This window comes from Bos mutus, chromosome 1 (assembly GCF_027580195.1).
Source record: "Bos mutus isolate GX-2022 chromosome 1, NWIPB_WYAK_1.1, whole genome shotgun sequence".
Classification (NCBI taxonomy): Eukaryota; Metazoa; Chordata; class Mammalia; order Artiodactyla; family Bovidae; genus Bos; species Bos mutus.
In genome coordinates this window covers 96,000,650-96,020,546 of record NC_091617.1, presented here as the reverse complement: position 1 = coordinate 96,020,546, position 19,897 = coordinate 96,000,650, and the positions used below count along the sequence as shown (strand labels likewise).

The following is a 19,897-nucleotide window of genomic DNA, read 5'->3' as shown; positions in this document are numbered from 1 at the left end:
TTCATGTACTGTTGAAGACTTGCTTGCAGAATTTTCAGCATTATTCTGCTAGCATGTGAGATGAGTGCAATTGTGTGGTAGTTTGAACATTGAATGGCATTACCTTTCTTTGGGATTGGAATGAAAACTGATTTTTTCCAGTCCTGTGGCCACTGCTGTTTTCCAAATTTGCTGGCATATTGAGTGCAGCACTTTTAACAGCATTATCTTTTAGGATTTGAAATAGCTCAGCTGGAATTCCATCACCTCCACTAGCTTTGTTTGTGGTGATGCTCCCTAAGGCCCACCTGACTTCACATTCTGGGTTGTCTGGCTCTAGGTGATTGATAACACCAGTGAAAAAACTTGCTTAAAACTCAACATTCAAAAAACAAAGATCATGGCATCCAGTCCCATCACTTCATGGCAAATAGATGGGGAAACAATGGAAACAGTGACAGACTTTTTTCTGGTCTCCAAAATTACTGCAGATGCTGACTGCAGCCATGAAATTAAAAGACGCTTGCTCCTTTGAAGAAAAGTTATGACAAACCTAGACAGTATATTAAAAAGCAGAGACATTACTTTGCTGACAAAGGTCCGTCTAGTCAAACCTGTGGTTTTTCCAGTAGTCATGTATGGATGTGAGAGTTGGACTATAAAGAAAGCTGAGCGCCAAAGAATTGATGCTTTTGAACTGTGATGTTGGAGAGGACTCTTGAGAGTCCCTTGGACCTCAAGGAGATGAAACCAGTCAATTCTGAAGGATATCAGTCCTGAATATTCACTGGAAGGACTAATGCTGAAGCTGAAACTCCAATACTTTGGCCACCTTATGTGAAGAACTGACTCATTGGAAAAAACCAATGCTGGAGAAGATTGAAGGCAGGAGGAGAAGGGGATGACAGAGGATGAGATGGTTGGATGGCATCATCAACTCAATGGACATGAGTTTGAGCAAGCTCCAGGAGTTGGTGAAGGACAGGGAAGCCTGGCGTGCTGCAGTCCATAGGATCACACAGAGTCGGACACAACTGAGCAACTGAACTGAACTGACATTTAAAAGCAATCAAGCAGGAACGCTCTTCAGTCCGGAGTACTTTAATAGTTGTTTTTCCTTTCTGTGAGCCTCTTGAGAATGCTCTCAAGTAAACGATAAATTTGACAAAATGACTAGAGACCTCATGTGTCGATAGAATCATTTTCACTTCCTCTTTTAAAGAAACAAGTAAATTATCCCTGGCCATTAATCATATTGCAGTGACAATCTAAAATGTGATTAGGGTAGATTCGATTTGCTATATTTTGAATATAAATATTGTTAAGAATTAAATGGTTATATATATATAAAGTTTGTATCTATGAGCCTCATTTAATATTTTGTAGAAATTGGAGTGGAAGTTACATTACCTGCTTCAGAGAATAGAATTATCTAAATAAATATCTAAACAGTTGTCCTTGTTAAATATTTCTCTGTGTGTATGTAATTGTTTCTCCTCAAGATTTTATATAGTAGAAATTATTTACTAATCACATTTAGAGGATTTAAAATATGAGCTTTACTTTTCCTTTTTATATTTTTTAGGAGACCCATGTACAGTATCATCTCAGTTGGAGTTAGAAGAAGCCTTTAGGCTTTATGAGCTAAACAAGGATTCTGAACTGTTGATTCATGGTAAGGAGTAGTCATTTCTTACTCTTCCTATAATCTTGGGAAATTTCTTATTTGCGTATGCCTTCCTGGATATTAAACTGTGATCATATCAGTGTTGCACAGCAAAATTTTAGCATACAATTTAAGAATCGAGTGCCCAGCAGAACCTAAGTCATCTTCTTGCAGTTTTGTAATGTATTCAAATAATAATTTCCAGAAGTAAGATGTCTTAAATGTTCTTTCTTTTGTTTAAGGGTTAACCGTGAAACTGTTTACGTAGTTACCATACACTTTAATGTGTTAAAGGTCAACAAGCCTCAGAGGTGGGCAGGGGTATAGAAAGAGAGGCTGAAACTCAGCCGTCACGTAACTGGTACACTGTAGACCTGGGTTGTATATCCAGATATTTTCATCCCAAACCTGTTCTTTTCATTCTGCCATCCTGCCCCTCAAATTTTTTATGTCATGTAGAACCCACTTAATATGATTAATATAATTGTAATACATTAGCAGTATTTCATATAACATTTTTGGGAGCCTTAGGAGACCAAACCTAAGGAACTCTTTAAAACTTGAAACAAACACACATCTCCCTTCAGTGTAATGACTCATTTCATTACCTTGTTGTCATTCCTTTGTACTTTCCTTTACAGTGTGTTTTCTTAAAAAACAAGTTTGATTTTTGTCTTCCTTAGGAATTTGACATAGTAACTCCCAAAGTTTTTACACTCTAATTTATTGAGATCCTGGAAGAACTTTAGAAGTCATTCTTTGATCGTCTCTTTCTAGAATAAAACTACAGTGGATGTTTAAAGAAATTATGGATCCATAGTCTTGAGCAGTTTAAGTGTTGTTGCTTTTTATGCTGTATCACGATCTGTTTTCAGAAGTTAGCTTACATTTCAACTTTTAAAAATATTTCAGGAACTGTGCTTCCCATATTCTGTGTTCTAAACCACGTCCTTTTTGTACATCACAAAGAGTTGACTAAATGTTCATAAATGTGCTGTTTCATTATATTCTCTTTAAGAATGTTTTGAATTAGCATGTTTATGGATGTGTCGTTCCTTAGACAAAGCTTATGTTTTTGTATTTGGGTATGGTTTTCAATGAAGTTTAGTATATACATCTTTTAAAAACTATCGTGGCTTATGTTTATATTTGAATACATCTTGCAATTTTAATTCTTCATCCTAGAAGATTTGTTACTACAATAAAGATTTAACGAAATAGTTAATGACTTCTCTATGACAAAAAAGTCAGTTGGTGATGTAATAGGGACAGGAATGAGTAATTTGAGCTTCTAATACATTTTTTATGGATGGTGCTTTCATAAGAACTTCTTTCATTATAGCCTTGGTAAAATGGATCCCTTCCAAAAATCATACTGACCATATACTAAAATACCTTATGTCACGAGAGGCTCTTGACATTTCGATCAACTTATATGATTTTTTAATTTAAAATTCTGTATAATTTGTATGTTTTTAAACATGCTGTATTAATTTTAATTTGTTGTCTTTCAGTATTCCCTTGTGTACCAGAACGTCCTGGAATGCCCTGTCCAGGGGAAGATAGTAAGTGTTTATCTACATCATACCTTTGAGTAGAGTTATTTATGATAAAATGGCACAAGTGAAATGAAATCAGAACTAGAACTTTTAATTAATTTCTTTTCTTTTCCATTCTTAAGTCTAATTGAGAATAGATTAGCACACTGCCTAAATTCTCTACTTTTGCTAGATCAAAATCAGGCAGTTAAAAAAAAAAAGCAGGTAGTTTTTGATTACAACTTACTGATAATCGTCTATTGTGCATTTGAAAGGAAAATTAAGTTCATTATAAGTCATTTCTTGTTTTTTAATTTCGGAAATTTTCAAACCTTAGGAGAAGTTTAAAAAACATAGAAACATTGAAAACAAAGATACCCATATATCCTTTACCTAGATTCACCAGTTATTAACATTTTCTATGTTTGCTTTATCTCTGTGTCTGTGCACACATATACATACATGTATATACACAACAAACACTTATTTTTATTTTTTTGCTGTATCATTTTAGAGTAAGTAGTTGACATGACACTTTACCTCTAAATGCTTTATCATGAATCCTTAGGGACTGCTATGGGACTTTCTTTTGAATATCTAATCCACTGCTTAACATTAATGAGATGAGCTGAAAGAGTCAGACAACTCTTCAGTCTGATGGAATTTGAAAATGCAAGCTTACGTATCAGTTCAGTTCAGTCGCTCAGTTGTGTCCAACTCTTTGGGACCCAATGAACCGCAGCACGCCAGGCCTCCCTGTTCATCACCAACTCCCGGAGTTTACCTAAACTCATGTCCATTGAGTCAGTGATGCCATCCAACCATCTCATCCTCTGTTGTCCCCTTCTCCTCCTGCCTTCAATCTTTCCCAACATCAGGGTCTTTTCAAATGAGTCAGGTCTTTGCATCAGATGGCCAAAATACTGGAGTTTCAGTTTCAACATCAGTCCTTCCAATGAACGCCCAGGACCGATTTCCCTTAGGATAGACTGGTCGGATCTCCTTGCAGTCCAAGGGACTCTCAAGAGTATTCTCCAACACCACAGTTCAAAAGCATCAATTCTTCGATGCTCAGCTTTCTTTATAGTCCAACTCTCACATCCATACATGACCACTGGAAAAACCATAACCTTGACTAGACGGACCTTTGTTGACAAAGTAATGTCTCTGCTTTTAAATATGCTATCTAGGTTGGTCATAACTTTCCTTCCAAGGAGTAAGAGTCTTTTAATTTCATGGCTGCAATCACCATCTGCAGTGATTTTTATCACGTTATTACTTTTGATATATGGTATAATTTATAGGTTATAGATATTAAAGAACCCATTTTTATTTGTGGTTTCTGCACATATCCATGACTTTAGAAGGAATAGTGGTAAATGTTTTGTTTTCTATTAAGTGAAATAGCTCTAAACTTTTAATTCTGTAACTCTTTATGCAACTTGGTAAAAAGGAAAAATTAAAGAACTAGGTGTTTCTATATAGAGTTGTGGCTGTGTACTTTATAGACTGGAGAAGGAAATGGCAACCCACTCCAGTATTCTTGCCTGGAAAACCCCATGGACAGAGGAGCCTGGTGGGCTACAGTCCATGGGGTCGCAAAGAGTCGCACACAACTTAGTGACTGAACAACAATAACAACTTAATAGGAAGGTGGGGAAATATAAGGAGTAGGTAGGGCTCTGAAGGAATAGTGAAACATTTAGGTTTGGGTTCAGCTAGGAGTATTTTACTGGATTTCTGGTGGCAGATGGGTTACAGCCAGGATGGGCTGCCTTCACAGAGGTGTTGGAAAAGCAGCTGTCCTCTCTTTGTCCAGGTGAGAGTTTTGAAAGTCTTGTCATTGTAGCAAGTCTTGCTTGCACAACCCCATGGGTCCAAATCTATTATGAGTCTGTAGTACACTTCCCAGATAAAATGTCGTTTCCTAACTTTTCATTATATTTCATGCTCACATTGCCACTTTAAAATTTGCTGGTGGAGATTTTGATATACTCCTCCTTGGTATAATTAATATTACTAAACTAGAGCATGAAGGAAAATTGATAACCGTTAAGGTGATCTCCTTTTTTAGGTGGCTCTTTTAATTCCTAGACAACATTAACATGTTTAAATCTGAGATATATCAAGTTGTATAGTTCATGAAAGTTTCTTAAATAAGATACTCTTAGTTTAAGATAGTAACAAACTTTCTTCTTTGGTTATTCCTAACAAAATAAATAATTAAAAATAAAAGCATACATATTTGAGGTTCTGTATTAGGGTTTCCCTGGTGGCTCAAATGTTAAAGAATCTGCTTGGAATGGTGGGAGGCCCAGGTTTGATCCCTGGGTTGGGAAGATCTACTGGAGAAGGAAATGGAAACCCACTCCAGTATTCTTGCCTGGAGAATTCCACGGACAAAGGAGCCTGGCAGGTCCCAGTCCTTGGGGTCCCAGAGAGTCGGACGTGACTAAGCATGACTAACACACACGCATGTTAGTGGCTCAGAGGTGAAGAATTCGCCTGCCAGTACAGGAGACACAGGAGGTGGGGGTTCAGTCCCTGGGTGGGGAAGATCCCCTGGAGGAGGAGATGGCAGCCCATCCAGTATTCTTGCCTGGAATAAGAATACCCAATCCAGTATTCTTGCCTGGAAAGTCCCATAGACCGAAGAGCCTGGTGGACAGCACACACATTATGCTTCTCAGGATTTCTATTTCAGAGCATTTTACCTGTTTTATTCTTTATTAATTTTAAATAATAGACCCAGTGCTATATTTGCTTTAAAATGAGTTTAGAAAGCTAATGGACTCTCCACAGTATTTCTATTACTGTGGAATGACTAAATAGGAAATATATGTAATAGTGATTGATTTAACCAAAATTACACTGGTAGAGTTGATTTAATCTCATGGAACCTCTTAGTTTGTTTAGGGAAAGTATTTAGAGTATTTAAAAATATAAAAGCCATTGAATGAAAGATTGTTGTGGAAGAAAATATTCTTGTGGTTACAAAATGTTCGTTATACAGTACTGTACTTATAAAACGAAGAAAACTAGCCATCACTGTCTTTAATAGAGTGATTGAATACCTTGTAGGAGTCAACAATCTCACATTTGTATATTCCTTGATGTGATGCAGTAAGAAATACACATCGCCTATGTGTTATTTTTGCCAAAAGTATTTAATATGTGGGAAGTGTTACAGATCTGTATTAGATTTGAGTCTAGTTAGGAAACAGACAAATCCAGAGTGTAGGACTTAAGATAAAACAGCTGCCTAAACTTTTTCAACATGATAAAAAACAAACAACAGTAAATGAGACAGAGTGATTGGTTTAGCATATATTAAAGAGACAGAAAAGGTATAGTAACGAAATGCAATGCCTAAATCTTGACTGGATCCCGGAGAGAAAAAGAAAACTGAAAGATACTTTTCAGGCAAATGGAAAATTTGCATATGAACTGTATATTAGATGTTACTGAATTAATGTTAACTTTCTAAGACACCGTAATGGTATTGTGGTCAAATAGAATTAGGGGGAGTGTCTTTAATCTCAGGCCGTGGATACTTGGATATTTAAAGGTGAACTGTTACGATGTCTGCAATTTATTTTTAAATGATTCATTAAAAAAGTGTATGTGTAAATAGAGAAGAAAGCAAATGTGGCAAAGTGATTGTAACTGATAAATGTGGTTGAAAGATGAAGGCATTTATTGTTCTATTCTTTCAACTTCTCTGTGGGCTAACAATTTTTTCAAAATTAAAAGGGAAAAAATAACAGAAAAGCAGTAATAGTTTTTCAAATATTTATACTCCATGGGCTTTATTTTCATCTGATCTCTTGATGAATCTATTTTATTTTTTCACTTTCAGGTTTTTAATCAATATATTTTTTTTGTAGTGAATATCATAAAAAATCATAGACTTTATTATAAAATGACTTATAATCACACTTGCTCTTTTTTAAAAACTTTTAATCTCTGTTTAGAATCCATTTACAGACGAGGTGCACGCCGCTGGAGAAAGCTTTATTGTGCAAATGGACACACTTTTCAAGCCAAGCGTTTCAACAGGGTAAACCTTAGTTTGCTGAATGTTGATAATTGGAGAAATCTGTTTTTTTCCTCTCTACTGTTACTCCCTTCTAAAGGAGTAAGTAAAGAGTTAGTTGCTCAGTCACGTCCGATTCTTTGCAACTCCATGGACTGTAGCCCGCCAGCCTCCTCTGTCCATGGAATTCTCCAGGCAAGAATACTGGAGTGGGTTGCCATTCCCTTCTCCAGGGGATCTTCCCGACCCAGGAATCTGAGGCTCCTGCACTGCAGGCAGATTCTTTACTGCCTGAGTCACCAGTAGGGTGACCTATAATTCCCAGTTTGCCCAGTGTAGTGCATTTGCTATCTTGAAGTACTTTTTAATAGCATCTCTTGACTCTTAAAAATGTTCCAGATTGAATGATTAGTTATATGATTACCATAGCTGTAAGAAAACTGGATATTTTGAATATAATTCAAGACAGCTAAAAAATAAGCAAGGTTTAGTTTGCAGACCATTTACTATTGGGTTTGTTTTCTCTGTTTTCGAAAATGATCTTTGCAGACACTTACCTAGTTTTTACTATGTACCATGCACTCTTCTGAATGCTTGACATGTACTGCTCCACTCAGCTTAAGGGATCTTAAGTTCTGCAACTAGGGATCAAACCCGTGCCCCCTGCAGTGGAAGCACAGAGTCTTAACCACTGGACCACCAGGGGAGTCCCTATTTTCCATTTTAGAGATGAAGAAACTGAGGTGCAAAATAGTCAAATGACTTGCCCAAGATAACCCAGCTAGTAAGCGACAGAGCCAAGGTTTGAAAGCAGTCTTTTTCCAGAAGTCCATGTTTTTACCTACTCTTGACAACTACAAATATATGGATTCCGTTTCCATTCTAACTGTGCTGAGTTCTCAGTTCATTAATGTAATAGAAGCCACCACCTGAGGTTCCCAAATTCCTATTCCCAGTTGCAGAGATATTTTAAAAGTTTTGAAGTGAAAAGTCACTTTAGATGTTGCTGCATAAGACATGTTTGACCTCTGAACAGTCTAGAAGGTTTATGTTTGCTTGAGAGTCCTTGCACAGGTTTTCTGCCATGTTTTTCAAGTTTAATTCACTTTTCCTATTTTCATTACTCTGAACCTAATTAGAAAAAGACTGAAAATCCATGGACTTAGGAAACATCATGGTTACAAATTTCACTGTCTCTTTAAAACAAGCTCTATTTTCTGTTTATTTCCCATGACCATCATAGCTTTAAGTTGTGTATGATGAAGGAATTTGAGTTAGAGAAGAAAACTACTTATTTCAGTGTTCTATGAGTAAACTGTTGGGAAAGTTTATGATGTGTTTTTTGTTAATTAAAAAAAAATACTGTTGAATTAATCTCTCCAGCGTGCGCACTGTGCCATCTGCACTGACCGAATTTGGGGACTTGGACGTCAAGGATATAAGTGTATCAACTGCAAGCTCCTGGTTCATAAGAAGTGCCACAAACTTGTCACAATTGAATGTGGGCGGCATTCGTTGCCACCGGTAAGACACCATTGTCTAATTTTTCTTTGATAGAGGATTTTTTATAACTCTGCTAGAACATAAGACTAAAACAGGGGAACGTTAAGGAATCAAAGCTCAACAGTGTTGTTACAGAATGTGACTAGGAACACTTTAGGAGTACAGTTAACATATTGTGAATTTGGAATTAGATTACTACAAATTTGTTTATAGGATATGGTTAACTTCTTTGTTTGACCTGCTGTAAAATCCTTTGGTCTAAATTAGAAAAATGTAAGGAGAATCATTTAAAAGCTATGTTTTTCTTCTTTTAGCTACTCTTCAGTCTAAGCTCCCATTATTGTAGCATCTGTACTAAGCATAAAGCAGGTGAGAAGAGTCAGAGGCTTCCTGTTTGCTATGTGAAGTGTGAGATAATGGGGAAGCTTTTGCACTTAAAATTTTTGTTTTTCACTTTCTATTTTAAATATGAAATTAAAACGTGTTCATCATAGAAAAAAGATGAATAAAAAACTTAAATAAATATCCTCCATTAAATCTACTATGTAAAGGTAATGGTCATTTGGTGCATATTCTTCCAGAGCTATGCAAATTTATATGCATAAAGATTTAAAATCCTTCTATATTAAAAAATTTGTAAACATATATAAGACCTGATGGAGCAGTATAATGAACTTTCATATACCAGTTATCCAGCTCCAACAGTTACCACCTCACAACCAATCTCTGCCCATACCCAGTTAGCCTGAACTCATCCTATAGTATTTTGGTGTGTTTTTTTTTTTTTTTCATACTATAGTATTTTGAAACAAATTCCTCTTTTTGCTCTGCATCTGCACTTACTGGACTACTGGATTCTTCAGCCTGGATCCACCAGGGGGTTGTGAGGGGGCGGTGAAGTTGTCAAATATCCATCGAGCCAATGTTCAAAATTTTGGTTGTCACATAAATGTTGTAATTTTGTTTTCATAATTTTCATTAGGAATCAGGATCTAAATTAAATTCATATTTACAATTAATTGATACATCTAAGATATTTTTAAATTTACTGATTCTTCCTTCTCTCTCTCTTTCCCTTACAATTTAATTGTTGAAGAAATAGTGTTATCATTTAAAGTGTTTCAGAATCTTTCTCTTGCTTCTTCATGGTTATGTTTAAAATGGTCTCCTGTCCTCTTTATTTTCTGTGTGTTAACAGTTGAATGTGAAGAGGTTTGATTAGATTATGATTTTTGGTTTTTTTGTGAGTTGTTTTGAGATTACTTCATAGAAGGTGGTGTGTTTATCCATCAAAAAGCATATAATGTTTTTATGTCTTGTTCTTTTACACACTTTTTAACAAAAATAAGACTTTGTGTTTACTGTTTTCTAACCCATTTTTCTTGCTGAACAATATATTTTGTTCATCTTTCTGTACCTATATATTCTTCATTTTTTTGCACATTTTTTTTTTGTGTCTTTACCATAATTTATTTAACCAGTTCCCTATTTGAGTTGTTTTCTACATTTTCCTATAAGGAAAATCATAGTGAACTTCCTGGTAGATTAATCTTATTATTTCCTTAAGGCTGCAGAAGTAGAATTACTGGATTAAAAGATGAGCCTTTTTTAAAAGATCTGCATTTGTCTTTTTTTTTTTTTTAATATTTTTTTCTTTTTACTTGCAATGCTAGTGATAGAACCAAAGGCTGATATCTATATCAAACAGGAGAAACGTAAAGGAAACTAAACAATTTTATGTAATCACGTGGCCGTGATCCTATACAGTAAAATGGAAATTCAAAGGACATGATTTTTCTGAATGCAGGAGACCCCGGTTTCATTCCTGGGTCGGGAAGATTCCCTGGAGAAGGGACAGGCTACCCACTCCAGTATTCTGGCCTAGAGAATGCCATGGACTGTATAGTCCATGGGGTCACAAAGAGTCAGGCACAACTGAGCCACTTTCACTTTCACATGCGGATATTATTAAAAAAAAAAATGTGGTAACAGATCTAGAACCTTTGGCAAGCTAACGAATGAGTAATATAAATATCAATAATCAACTTTGTCCTTCATGGTGATTACCGTCCTATATTTGCTTTGAGAGCACTTGAACTCCTCATTGTTAAAGAGAAATAATCCTTTCCTCTCTGAAACATTTGTGAACCATTCAGTTGGGTGTGGTGAATAAAATACTTAAGGATCTAATACATAAAAATGCAATAGGCAAAGCACATTATTTTTTCGCTCCCTTTCTCAAAGGATGGAATATTTTGTATTTGCCCTGATTTTATGTCTTGACTTCATGTACCATTGTATAGTGACATTTTTAGTTGAAATACAGTAGGACTAAAAATATTGATATAATACTAATAAATCATGTTGGTATGTGTGGTTGTCACATAGGATTCACAGGAGATTTAAATTCACAGTTGTCAACGTAAAGGATTCATGCTATTTAGCTTCTTCATGAATCTATACCACGAAGGAAGAGCTTTTCTCAACACATTTCACTGAGGGAACTACAGGGATGATAGGCATAATACTATGTGTCAACTCATGGATTTCTAAGCATTGCTCACAATACAGATCTGATTTTCAACATCAGGGTTTTTTCAGTGTCCTTGAACAGCATTTGTTTTTCTGTTCAGTTCAGTTCAATTCAGTCGCTCGGTCGTGTCCGACTCTTTGCGACCCCCATTGAACCGCAGCACGCCAGGCCTCCCTGTCCATCACCAACTCCCAGAGTTTACCCAAACTCGTGTCCATTGAGTTGCTGATGCCATCTAACCATCTCATCCGCTGTCGTCCCCTTCTCCTCCTGTCTTCAGTCTTTCCCAACATCAGGGTCTTTTCAAATGAGTCAGCTCTCCAAAACTGGAGTTTCAGCTTCAACATCAGTCCTTCCGATGAACACCCAAAACTGATTTCCTTTAGGATGGACTGGTTGGATCCCCTTGCAGTCCAAGGGACTCTCAAGAGTCTTCTCCAACACCACAGTTCAAAAGCATCCATTCTTCTGTGCTCAGCCTTCTTTATAGTTCACCTATATATTCCAGGCGAAGTTCAAGGGAAGCTGTGATGCTTCACTGCCCTTGAAGGAGTCCACATGGAATGAAGAAGTACTGTGGGAAGTCTGTTAGTAACCATCATGCCTTGGGCCTGTGGTCCGCACCCCTCCGCTCTGCTCACTGGATGCCGATCCATGGGGACCCAGGAGCGCACGAAATGCTGCATTTGTCTTTCTAAGTTGTCTTTTAAACAGGGGTCCCCAGGCTCCTAATGCCTGATCTAATACCTGATGATCTGAGGTGGAGCTGATGTAATATTAATAGAAATAAAGTGCACAATAAATGTAATGAGTGTGAATCATCCCGAAACCCTCACATGCTGGGTCTGTGAAAAAATTGTATTCCATAAAATCAGTCCCTGGTGCCAAAAAGGTTGGGGACCACTGTTTTAGATTGATTATAACATATTTATTCTTAGTACCTGCTCTGGACATTGTGAAAGTAGGTTTTAACTGGTAGCTCATTGATAGTAACATTATTTAGCTAGTTCAAAAAAGTTTACAAATGGATTTATGGTTAGAGAGGTTGAAAGCCAATCTTAACAACAGCAGAAAGCCAGAAATTGTGAAAATAATTTATCCAGATTACTGATATATTCTTGAGTATTCTTAGTCAATGGAATGACTTGTGTGAGTTCATAAATGCAGAAGGATTTAAAAGGGACTGAAATTAATTTTGGTTTTTCTGCGATCTGTAAAATGTGGCTAACATTACCTCATTCATAGGAATGTTGTATTGTTTCATGTAATACAATTAAAGATAAATTGTATATAGTAGTATAATCCTTACTAAGTTACATTTCAAATTTAAATTTTAATATGCTGTGTCTCATCAAAATGATATTGTTTCTGGATTTATGGAAGTATTGATATTTGATAAGAGTCCACTAAGTTACTGTGTCTTTGGAAATGATTGTAGGAACCAATGATGCCCATGGACCAGTCATCCATGCACTCAGACCACGCACAGACAGGTAAGAATGACGGTGGCACAAACTACTGCTCATTAAGAAAGTGTCACCTAAAGACTTCTGTATGTGAATCTTTCGCCTAAATGTAAAGACATTTATATTCTTCCCAAATAAAAGCTAAGTAACCATGCTGCTAAGCTGCTAAGTCACTTCAGTCGTGTCCGACTCTCTGCGACCCCATAGATGGCAGCCCACCAGGCTCCGCTGTCCCTGGGATTCTCCAGGCAAGAACACTGGAGTGGGTTGCCATTTCCTTCTCCATGTAACCATATTTTGGGGATTTAACATCAATCACAGTATTTAACATATATGTTTGGCATTTTTAAAAGACAACTATGTAAACTACAGCAAATGACTGTTTCCTTTAATTCCGATAAATTTCTTTGAGACCTCTTTATATACCAAATCTATTTTTTTTTCAATAATGAAGACGTATTGATTTTGTGGACTGTTGACTCTATTCAAGTGACATTTTAAAATAAAACTCTATTATGAGATGAAGAAATGATGTAAAAGATACAGAGATGCTGTATCAAAAATTCAAGAAAGATCATGTGAGTTCAAATGTCTAGTAGATACAAAACCTTTAGTATGTCTCTGAGAAATTTGGAGAGCAATTACATGGGACATGGCAGCCTGATCTGGGATGAATCAAGAAAAAGGGACTTTTTCTAGAAGGACAGAATGTGGCATCTTCTTCATGGAAGAAGCTAGTTATATGAAATGTAGGTTTTTTGGCCCCAGCTGCTTTAAGGAATAGAAACCTGGAATCCAATCTAGTCTAAACTAGAGACCCTCCATCTCTTATGTCTCAGTCATACTAATATAATTAAATAGGGTTTAGAGGGTTACCCTTTTAGAAGGAATTTGTAAAGAAGAAAAATATATTTTAAAATAGCAAAAGTGTTTGTTAAAATCAGTAGTCACTATTGATTGGTTCGTTCTCTTTACCCTCATTAGAGATTAGAATTTAACTGATATTTATGTATAATTTGTTATTAATAGGACAGATATTCAGTTTTAAATGATGAACAATTATTGAAAAATAAAAAGTAAGAAAAATTAAATGAGAAAATTTTGTGTAACTTAGTTAATGTGTACTGTGTTTTTCTTCTTTTTTTTTTTTAAATGTTTGGGATTGGGTTTTTAGTAATTCCATATAATCCTTCAAGTCATGAGAGTTTGGACCAAGTTGGTGAAGAAAAGGAGGTAAGATAATTAGTCTTATGGTACATTGTGTCATCAGCTTTTTAATAACACGTGACAGTTTAAAACCATGACAGATTGACTTGCTTAAATTTTAGGTCATACTGGAAAAATATAGGGATGATTTTTAATGATTCTAGAGTTTTATTCTGATTTAATTTGTTAATTAAATTACTAAAATCATTTAAATCAAACAGTCTGGTGTGGTGGGATAACTTATTTTCATTTTAAGGTAGCATAATCTAAAAATTATAATGTACTTAAGAATGGTGTTTCAAAATACTTGGTAGTATTGTTTAAAAATCTCGATCCTTCCATTTTACAGTCTAATGGTTTATTTAAAGTATAAATAATTAAACATCTTAACTGCCCATCTTTTTTTCTGACTGTTAAACAGTTTATCAGTTTTTTAAACAGTTTAATTTAAAATGTTGAATTAAAATGATAACCAATTTTTTAAAAAAAGCTTATGGTAAGATTTAGCATGCCTCACACGTTTCACTCCCACTTTGACTTCTGAGAAACAACCTTTTTTAATCTTTTCTAGTTGTGTCCACAATGTGTTTATCCCTTTCTTTTTCAGGTTTTTCAACTTTATATACTTCTGGCCACGAAAGGTTTAAACTAGTATACTGTGTTGTGCTGTGCTAAGTCGCATCAGTTGTGTCTGGCTCTTTGCGACCCTATGAACTGTAGCCCACCTGGCTTCTCTGTCCTTGAGAGTCTCCAGGCAAGAATACTGGAGTGGGGTGCCATGCCCCTCCTCCAGGGGATCTTCCCCACCTAGGGATCGAACCCATGTCTTACATCTCCTGCATTGGTAGGCAGGTTCTTTACCACTAGCACCCTAACTAGTATACTGCCTCCTCCTTTTCTCTTTCCATTGTTTGATAAGTGGTATTATGTTTTACTCTGGGTTACCTTTTTATTATGGAAAATGTCAAGTATCAATAAAAGTAAACAGAATACTATAACAACCCCCTGTGTCCATTACCCAGTTAAAACAATTGTCTGTACATGTTTTGTCTACCAGCTTCTCTCACTCCCTTTGGCTTAGATGGTAAAGAATCTGCCTGAAAATGCAGGATACCCAGGTTCAATCCTGGATCAGGAAGATCCCCTGAAGAAGGGAATGGCAACCCGTTCCAGTATTCTTGGGCTTCTCTGGTGGCTCAGACAGTAAAGAATCTGCCTGCAATTTGGGAAACCTGGGTTTGATCCCTGGGTTGGGAAGATCCCCTGGAGAAGGAAACGGCTACCCACTGCAGCATTCTGGCCTGGAGAATTTCATGGACAGAAGCGCCTGGCAGGCTGTAGTCCATGGGGTTGCAAAGAGTCGGACATGACTGAGCGACTTTCACTTCTCTCACTCCTGTACTGTTTTGAAGCACATCTGTTGGTTACCTGTTTAGTCTCCTATCCCAGTTTCTTGTATCTCTTTTAGTTTGTTTGACATTCTTTTGCTGTTTTATTACTAGTTGTTCTAGGGATTGCATCTTACACCCTTAATTTACTTAAATTCAATACAGATTATTAATAATATGTTTACCATTTTCCAGGATATCAAGGACCTTAAGGCACTTTAAATTCACTCATGCTCACTTCTTGCCTTTAGTGCTTTTTCTGTCCTATTTTAAAATTCTGCATGTGTGTGTTAGTGTTTCTGAACAGTCAGTCCTTACTTTGGTTTATCCATATCTTATTCTTTTGTTCTGTGTCCTTCCTGTGTGTCTGCTTCCATATGAGATCATCTTTCTTCCTGAAAAACTCAGTGTTTCCTTTAGTGAGAATAACTAGTGATGGATTTCCTTAGTTTTTGTTTGTCTGAAAATGTGTTTCTTTCACTTTCATTTTGAAGGCTATTTTTCAGGCTTTAGGATTGTAGAACATCGGGGGTGAGGGGGGTTTGGGCCCTTTAAAAGGTGACTTTCCACTGTTTTCTGGCTTCTGTCATTTCATTCAGACTTATTATTGTTTATGTGAAGAAACTGTTACCTTCACTCCATTTGATTCTCTTTTATGGTTTCCTATTAACCATACTTAGTCTATACATTGCTTTATCTTTTTTACCATTTTCTGCATTCTTAATCTGCCCTAATCTGGTTTCTTTCACTCCTGTTCATTTATCCTTGTTTCCCAAGTCACATTATTATTTCTGCATTTTCTTTTGAATCATCATTCTCCTTCAGTTTTCATAATACTTCCCTCCCACCCAATTGGTGCTTACTAGTTTATCTTTCTGAAAAGTTGCTGCTTGCTTTTGTTTATACTCTTCACTTCAGAGAATTCACACTTAATTCTCATGCGTACATCTGTTGGTTGTATGCTGAGAATTTTGCAGGCATCTAATAAAAGATTATCTTTAGTCTTCTTTGTGAAGAATCAGAAGCCTAAGTTTCTGGTTCTGAATGATTTACAGGGCTGACTGTCATTCCAAAGAAGGCTTGATATTGTGTAAATAAGAATGTTTTACATTAGCTGAGCTGCCTCATGCTTGCTTTCTGCCTGTAGTTTTAACTCAGCTTTCATACATTAAGCTCCTAGCAGACTCATCTTGATGAGTAACTTCTCACTGTAACTTCTAACTTCAGTGTGAAAAACTGAGCTCATTATCTCATCAACTCTGCCAGTCTTATCCTGTGCTCACACTTTCTTTTTCTATCAGTGATACCTCCAATCTCCTGGTCACCAAAGTTAGTGTCATTTTTTTTTTTTAATGCTTATATCTTCATTGCCTCCATTCCCCAAAATTATCAGATTCTTTTAAAGACATCTTTTAAAGTTTCCCAGGTTTCAGCTTCTTCTCCATTCCAAACACCACCCCTCTGACCTCAACTCATGAATTTATCCTATCTCTTAAGTAGTGCGATTCTATCATTTGGGTTGATGTAAGAAAATAATTAAGAATTTAAATCAGAAAATATTTAAACATCTTACAGGTATATCTAGGTGTTAGAAGTATATTTTGTTATGCAAAATACTTCAGGTATAGCTCTTTGATATAAATGTCCTCAACAGGCAATGAACACCAGGGAAAGTGGCAAAGCTTCTTCCAGTTTAGGTCTTCAGGACTTTGATTTGCTCCGAGTAATAGGAAGAGGAAGTTATGCTAAAGTACTGTTGGTACGATTAAAAAAAACAGATCGTATTTATGCAATGAAAGTTGTGAAAAAAGAGCTTGTCAATGATGATGAGGTAAGCACAATGATGTTTTATTACCTCTAAACTATTACATTGGCTTAAGCGTATGATATCAGAAAAGATGTCAATGTTTGTGCCTTATTGTTTTAGTCTGCTTTTCTAAATACATGCTTCAGACTGCTTAAAATATATATTTAAAGTTGTCTGATGATTATTAGATTAAAAAAAAATAAACATCAAACCATATTATTATCAAGGGAAAGTACTTGAGCTTTGTAAAAGTTTGCTAGACTCTTTAATAATATTGAAAGGTTTGCTGGGTAGTAGTTTCTCTTTGTATGTAAATTATTATTTCATGATTATCAATGCTTTTGATGTTTAGCCTAGTTAGTAATTGCATTTATGGTAATAGAATTACTAAGAACAAATTTGTCATAGTTTTGATACTGTCATTCTAGTTTGACATAAATTTCTTTCATATTTTAAAATAGGATATTGACTGGGTACAGACAGAGAAACATGTTTTTGAACAGGCATCCAATCATCCTTTTCTTGTTGGGCTGCATTCTTGCTTTCAGACAGAAAGCAGGTAAGATTGAAAGATAATGGAATGATTCCTGGGTTTGACACAATAAGAACATTTTGGTATATTATACAGTAAGAACCCTTTTTACAGTAATTCCTGAAGTGGAAATCACATGGAAACACAACAGTACTGTGTTCATAATTGCCTGCAACTCCTGTTGGATCAGCATTAGGAAATTACCTGCTGCTGCTGCTAAGTCGCTTCAGTCGTGTCCGACTCTGTGCGACCCCATAGATGGCAGCCCACCAGGCTCCGCCGTCCCTGGGATTCTCCAGGCAAGAACACTGGAGTGGGTTGCCATCTCCTTCTCCAATGCATGAAAGTGAAAATCGAAAGTGAAGTCGCTCAATCGTGACCGACTCTTCGTGACCCCATGGACTGCAGCCTTCCAGGCTCCTCTGTCCATGGGATTTTCTAAGCAAGAGTACTGGAGTGGGGTGCCATCGCCTTCTCCGAGGAAATTACTTGCTTTACACCAAAAAAAAGTCAGAATTATGGCAGGAGAAAGTAGATATCCAACCTTTTAAATATCCCCAAAATTCTAGTTTTAGGACTTAAAATTTCCTAGAGTTTAATTAGGTGGTAAATCCTAACTTCTTTCACTTTAAATGACGATTGGAAATGACTTACATTGCACCTTCTAAAATTGGGGTGGGAGTGACAGTTCTGGATCGCAAGTGGTGCTACTTGAGAATGAAAGTAGCAAGTTACAGAATTATTATCTTTGGTTTGCTTTCTTGTATCTTCTGTGGTTTCTCCTCCAGTCACTCTTTGTTTCCACCAAATTCCTGGAATGTTTGTTACGGGTTTATCTTGTAGAAGGCTCTCTGTACTGTGACTGGTCTCTAGTGTTTAAACTGCAGAAGTGACACAGCCTTATTTTGGGTCTTGGTTTCATGTGTTCTCTCCTGTGTTTTAGATTGTTCTTTGTTATAGAGTATGTTAATGGAGGAGATTTAATGTTTCATATGCAACGACAAAGAAAACTTCCTGAAGAGCATGCCAGGTAAGTTTTGTGTTTATTGTTTCTGTGTGTTGGATTTTGGTAGGAGTAGTTCTGGGACTTTTTATATGTCGGTGGTTCAAAACAGTAGATAAATCATTTATTTTGATTCCAACTAATTCTCTGTAAGTCATGTAGAGGCTGAGCTAAAAGTTAATTTATATTGTAATATTACATATATAGCATTATGTATTACATATTTAATAATATAAGCAGTTGAGAGGTATAAACAGTATTCAAGGGGAAACCTTTAGTCTACTAAGCTCAATTATTTTCAAATATTTTGTCTATTCAGTATCAGCCACTGAAATAACTAATGAATTTATAAGCACATATTCATCTTATTATGTATGCAGTGATCTCTGACAGTTTTTTGTTAGAAGATGACTGTTGGGACTTCCCTGGTGGTCCAGTGGTTAAGACTCTGTGCCCTCAGTGCTGGGGACATGGGTTCAGTCCCTGTCAGGGAACTAAGATCTCTGGCATGCCTCACAGCACAGCCAATAAAATGAAATAAAATAGAATAAAGGTTATTGTTCATATTTGCTTGAGCGTAATGAAACAATTCCTCTTAACTGTGATGTAATTCTGACTCTTCTTCCATAGTTACAGTTTCTGAATTATTCTGCCTTTGGCATCCCCCCCTCTGATTCCATATATGTTGATTAATAAGAGAAAAGAGTATTAAATATCATTTGTTTAGTGCCCTTAATTTGATGTTATTATACAAGATAGTAAATAGTTTCTCGAGGACTTTGGTGGGGAAGGATCATGGCCTTGGATAAGAAGTTTAATCCGTCAGTGCCGTATTTTGTTTTGTATTTTACTCATAATTAGAAATAATTCTACCCTTCTGCACTTCACGAGAGTAATGCCAAAAGGAAGCAAGTGAGTTTGTATGTGTATTTAACAAAGGTTGGAGACTCATTTTAAAAAAATAGCTTATTTAGTGGAAATCTTGCTATTCATTGATATTTCTTATCAAAAAGAGTTAATAACCTTCAATTTTATAGGAAGGTATAAAGTGTATTAATCTATCTTGTTTAATTTACTGTATGTTCATTATTTATTTCAGCTTTGACAAATGGTCACCCTTCATAGCAAAGCCACAGATGATATTTTGAATTGTGGATATAGCCAGTATTTGTTCCTTGTTTGTTCCGTTGGACTAAGGGAAAGTAGCCTAATTTTTATTTTATTAAAGTGCCCGTTCTGG

At 36.1% G+C, this 19,897-nt stretch overlaps 1 protein-coding gene across 2 annotated transcripts in view; it reads left to right on the top strand.

The window, feature by feature from the left end:
- Positions 1-19,897, top strand: part of PRKCI (protein kinase C iota) — a 70,805-nt gene that overhangs the window by 32,633 nt on the left and 18,275 nt on the right. For both annotated transcript variants that reach the window (XM_070373377.1, XM_005891725.3), the window contains 9 exons: positions 1,565-1,654; positions 3,160-3,210; positions 7,158-7,243; positions 8,603-8,743; positions 12,694-12,748; positions 13,896-13,954; positions 16,970-17,146; positions 17,584-17,681; positions 18,598-18,684. In XM_070373377.1, coding sequence (XP_070229478.1) covers positions 1,565-1,654; positions 3,160-3,210; positions 7,158-7,243; positions 8,603-8,743; positions 12,694-12,748; positions 13,896-13,954; positions 16,970-17,146; positions 17,584-17,681; positions 18,598-18,684 — 844 coding nt within the window. The remainder of the gene's footprint in view (positions 1-1,564; positions 1,655-3,159; positions 3,211-7,157; positions 7,244-8,602; positions 8,744-12,693; positions 12,749-13,895; positions 13,955-16,969; positions 17,147-17,583; positions 17,682-18,597; positions 18,685-19,897) is intronic.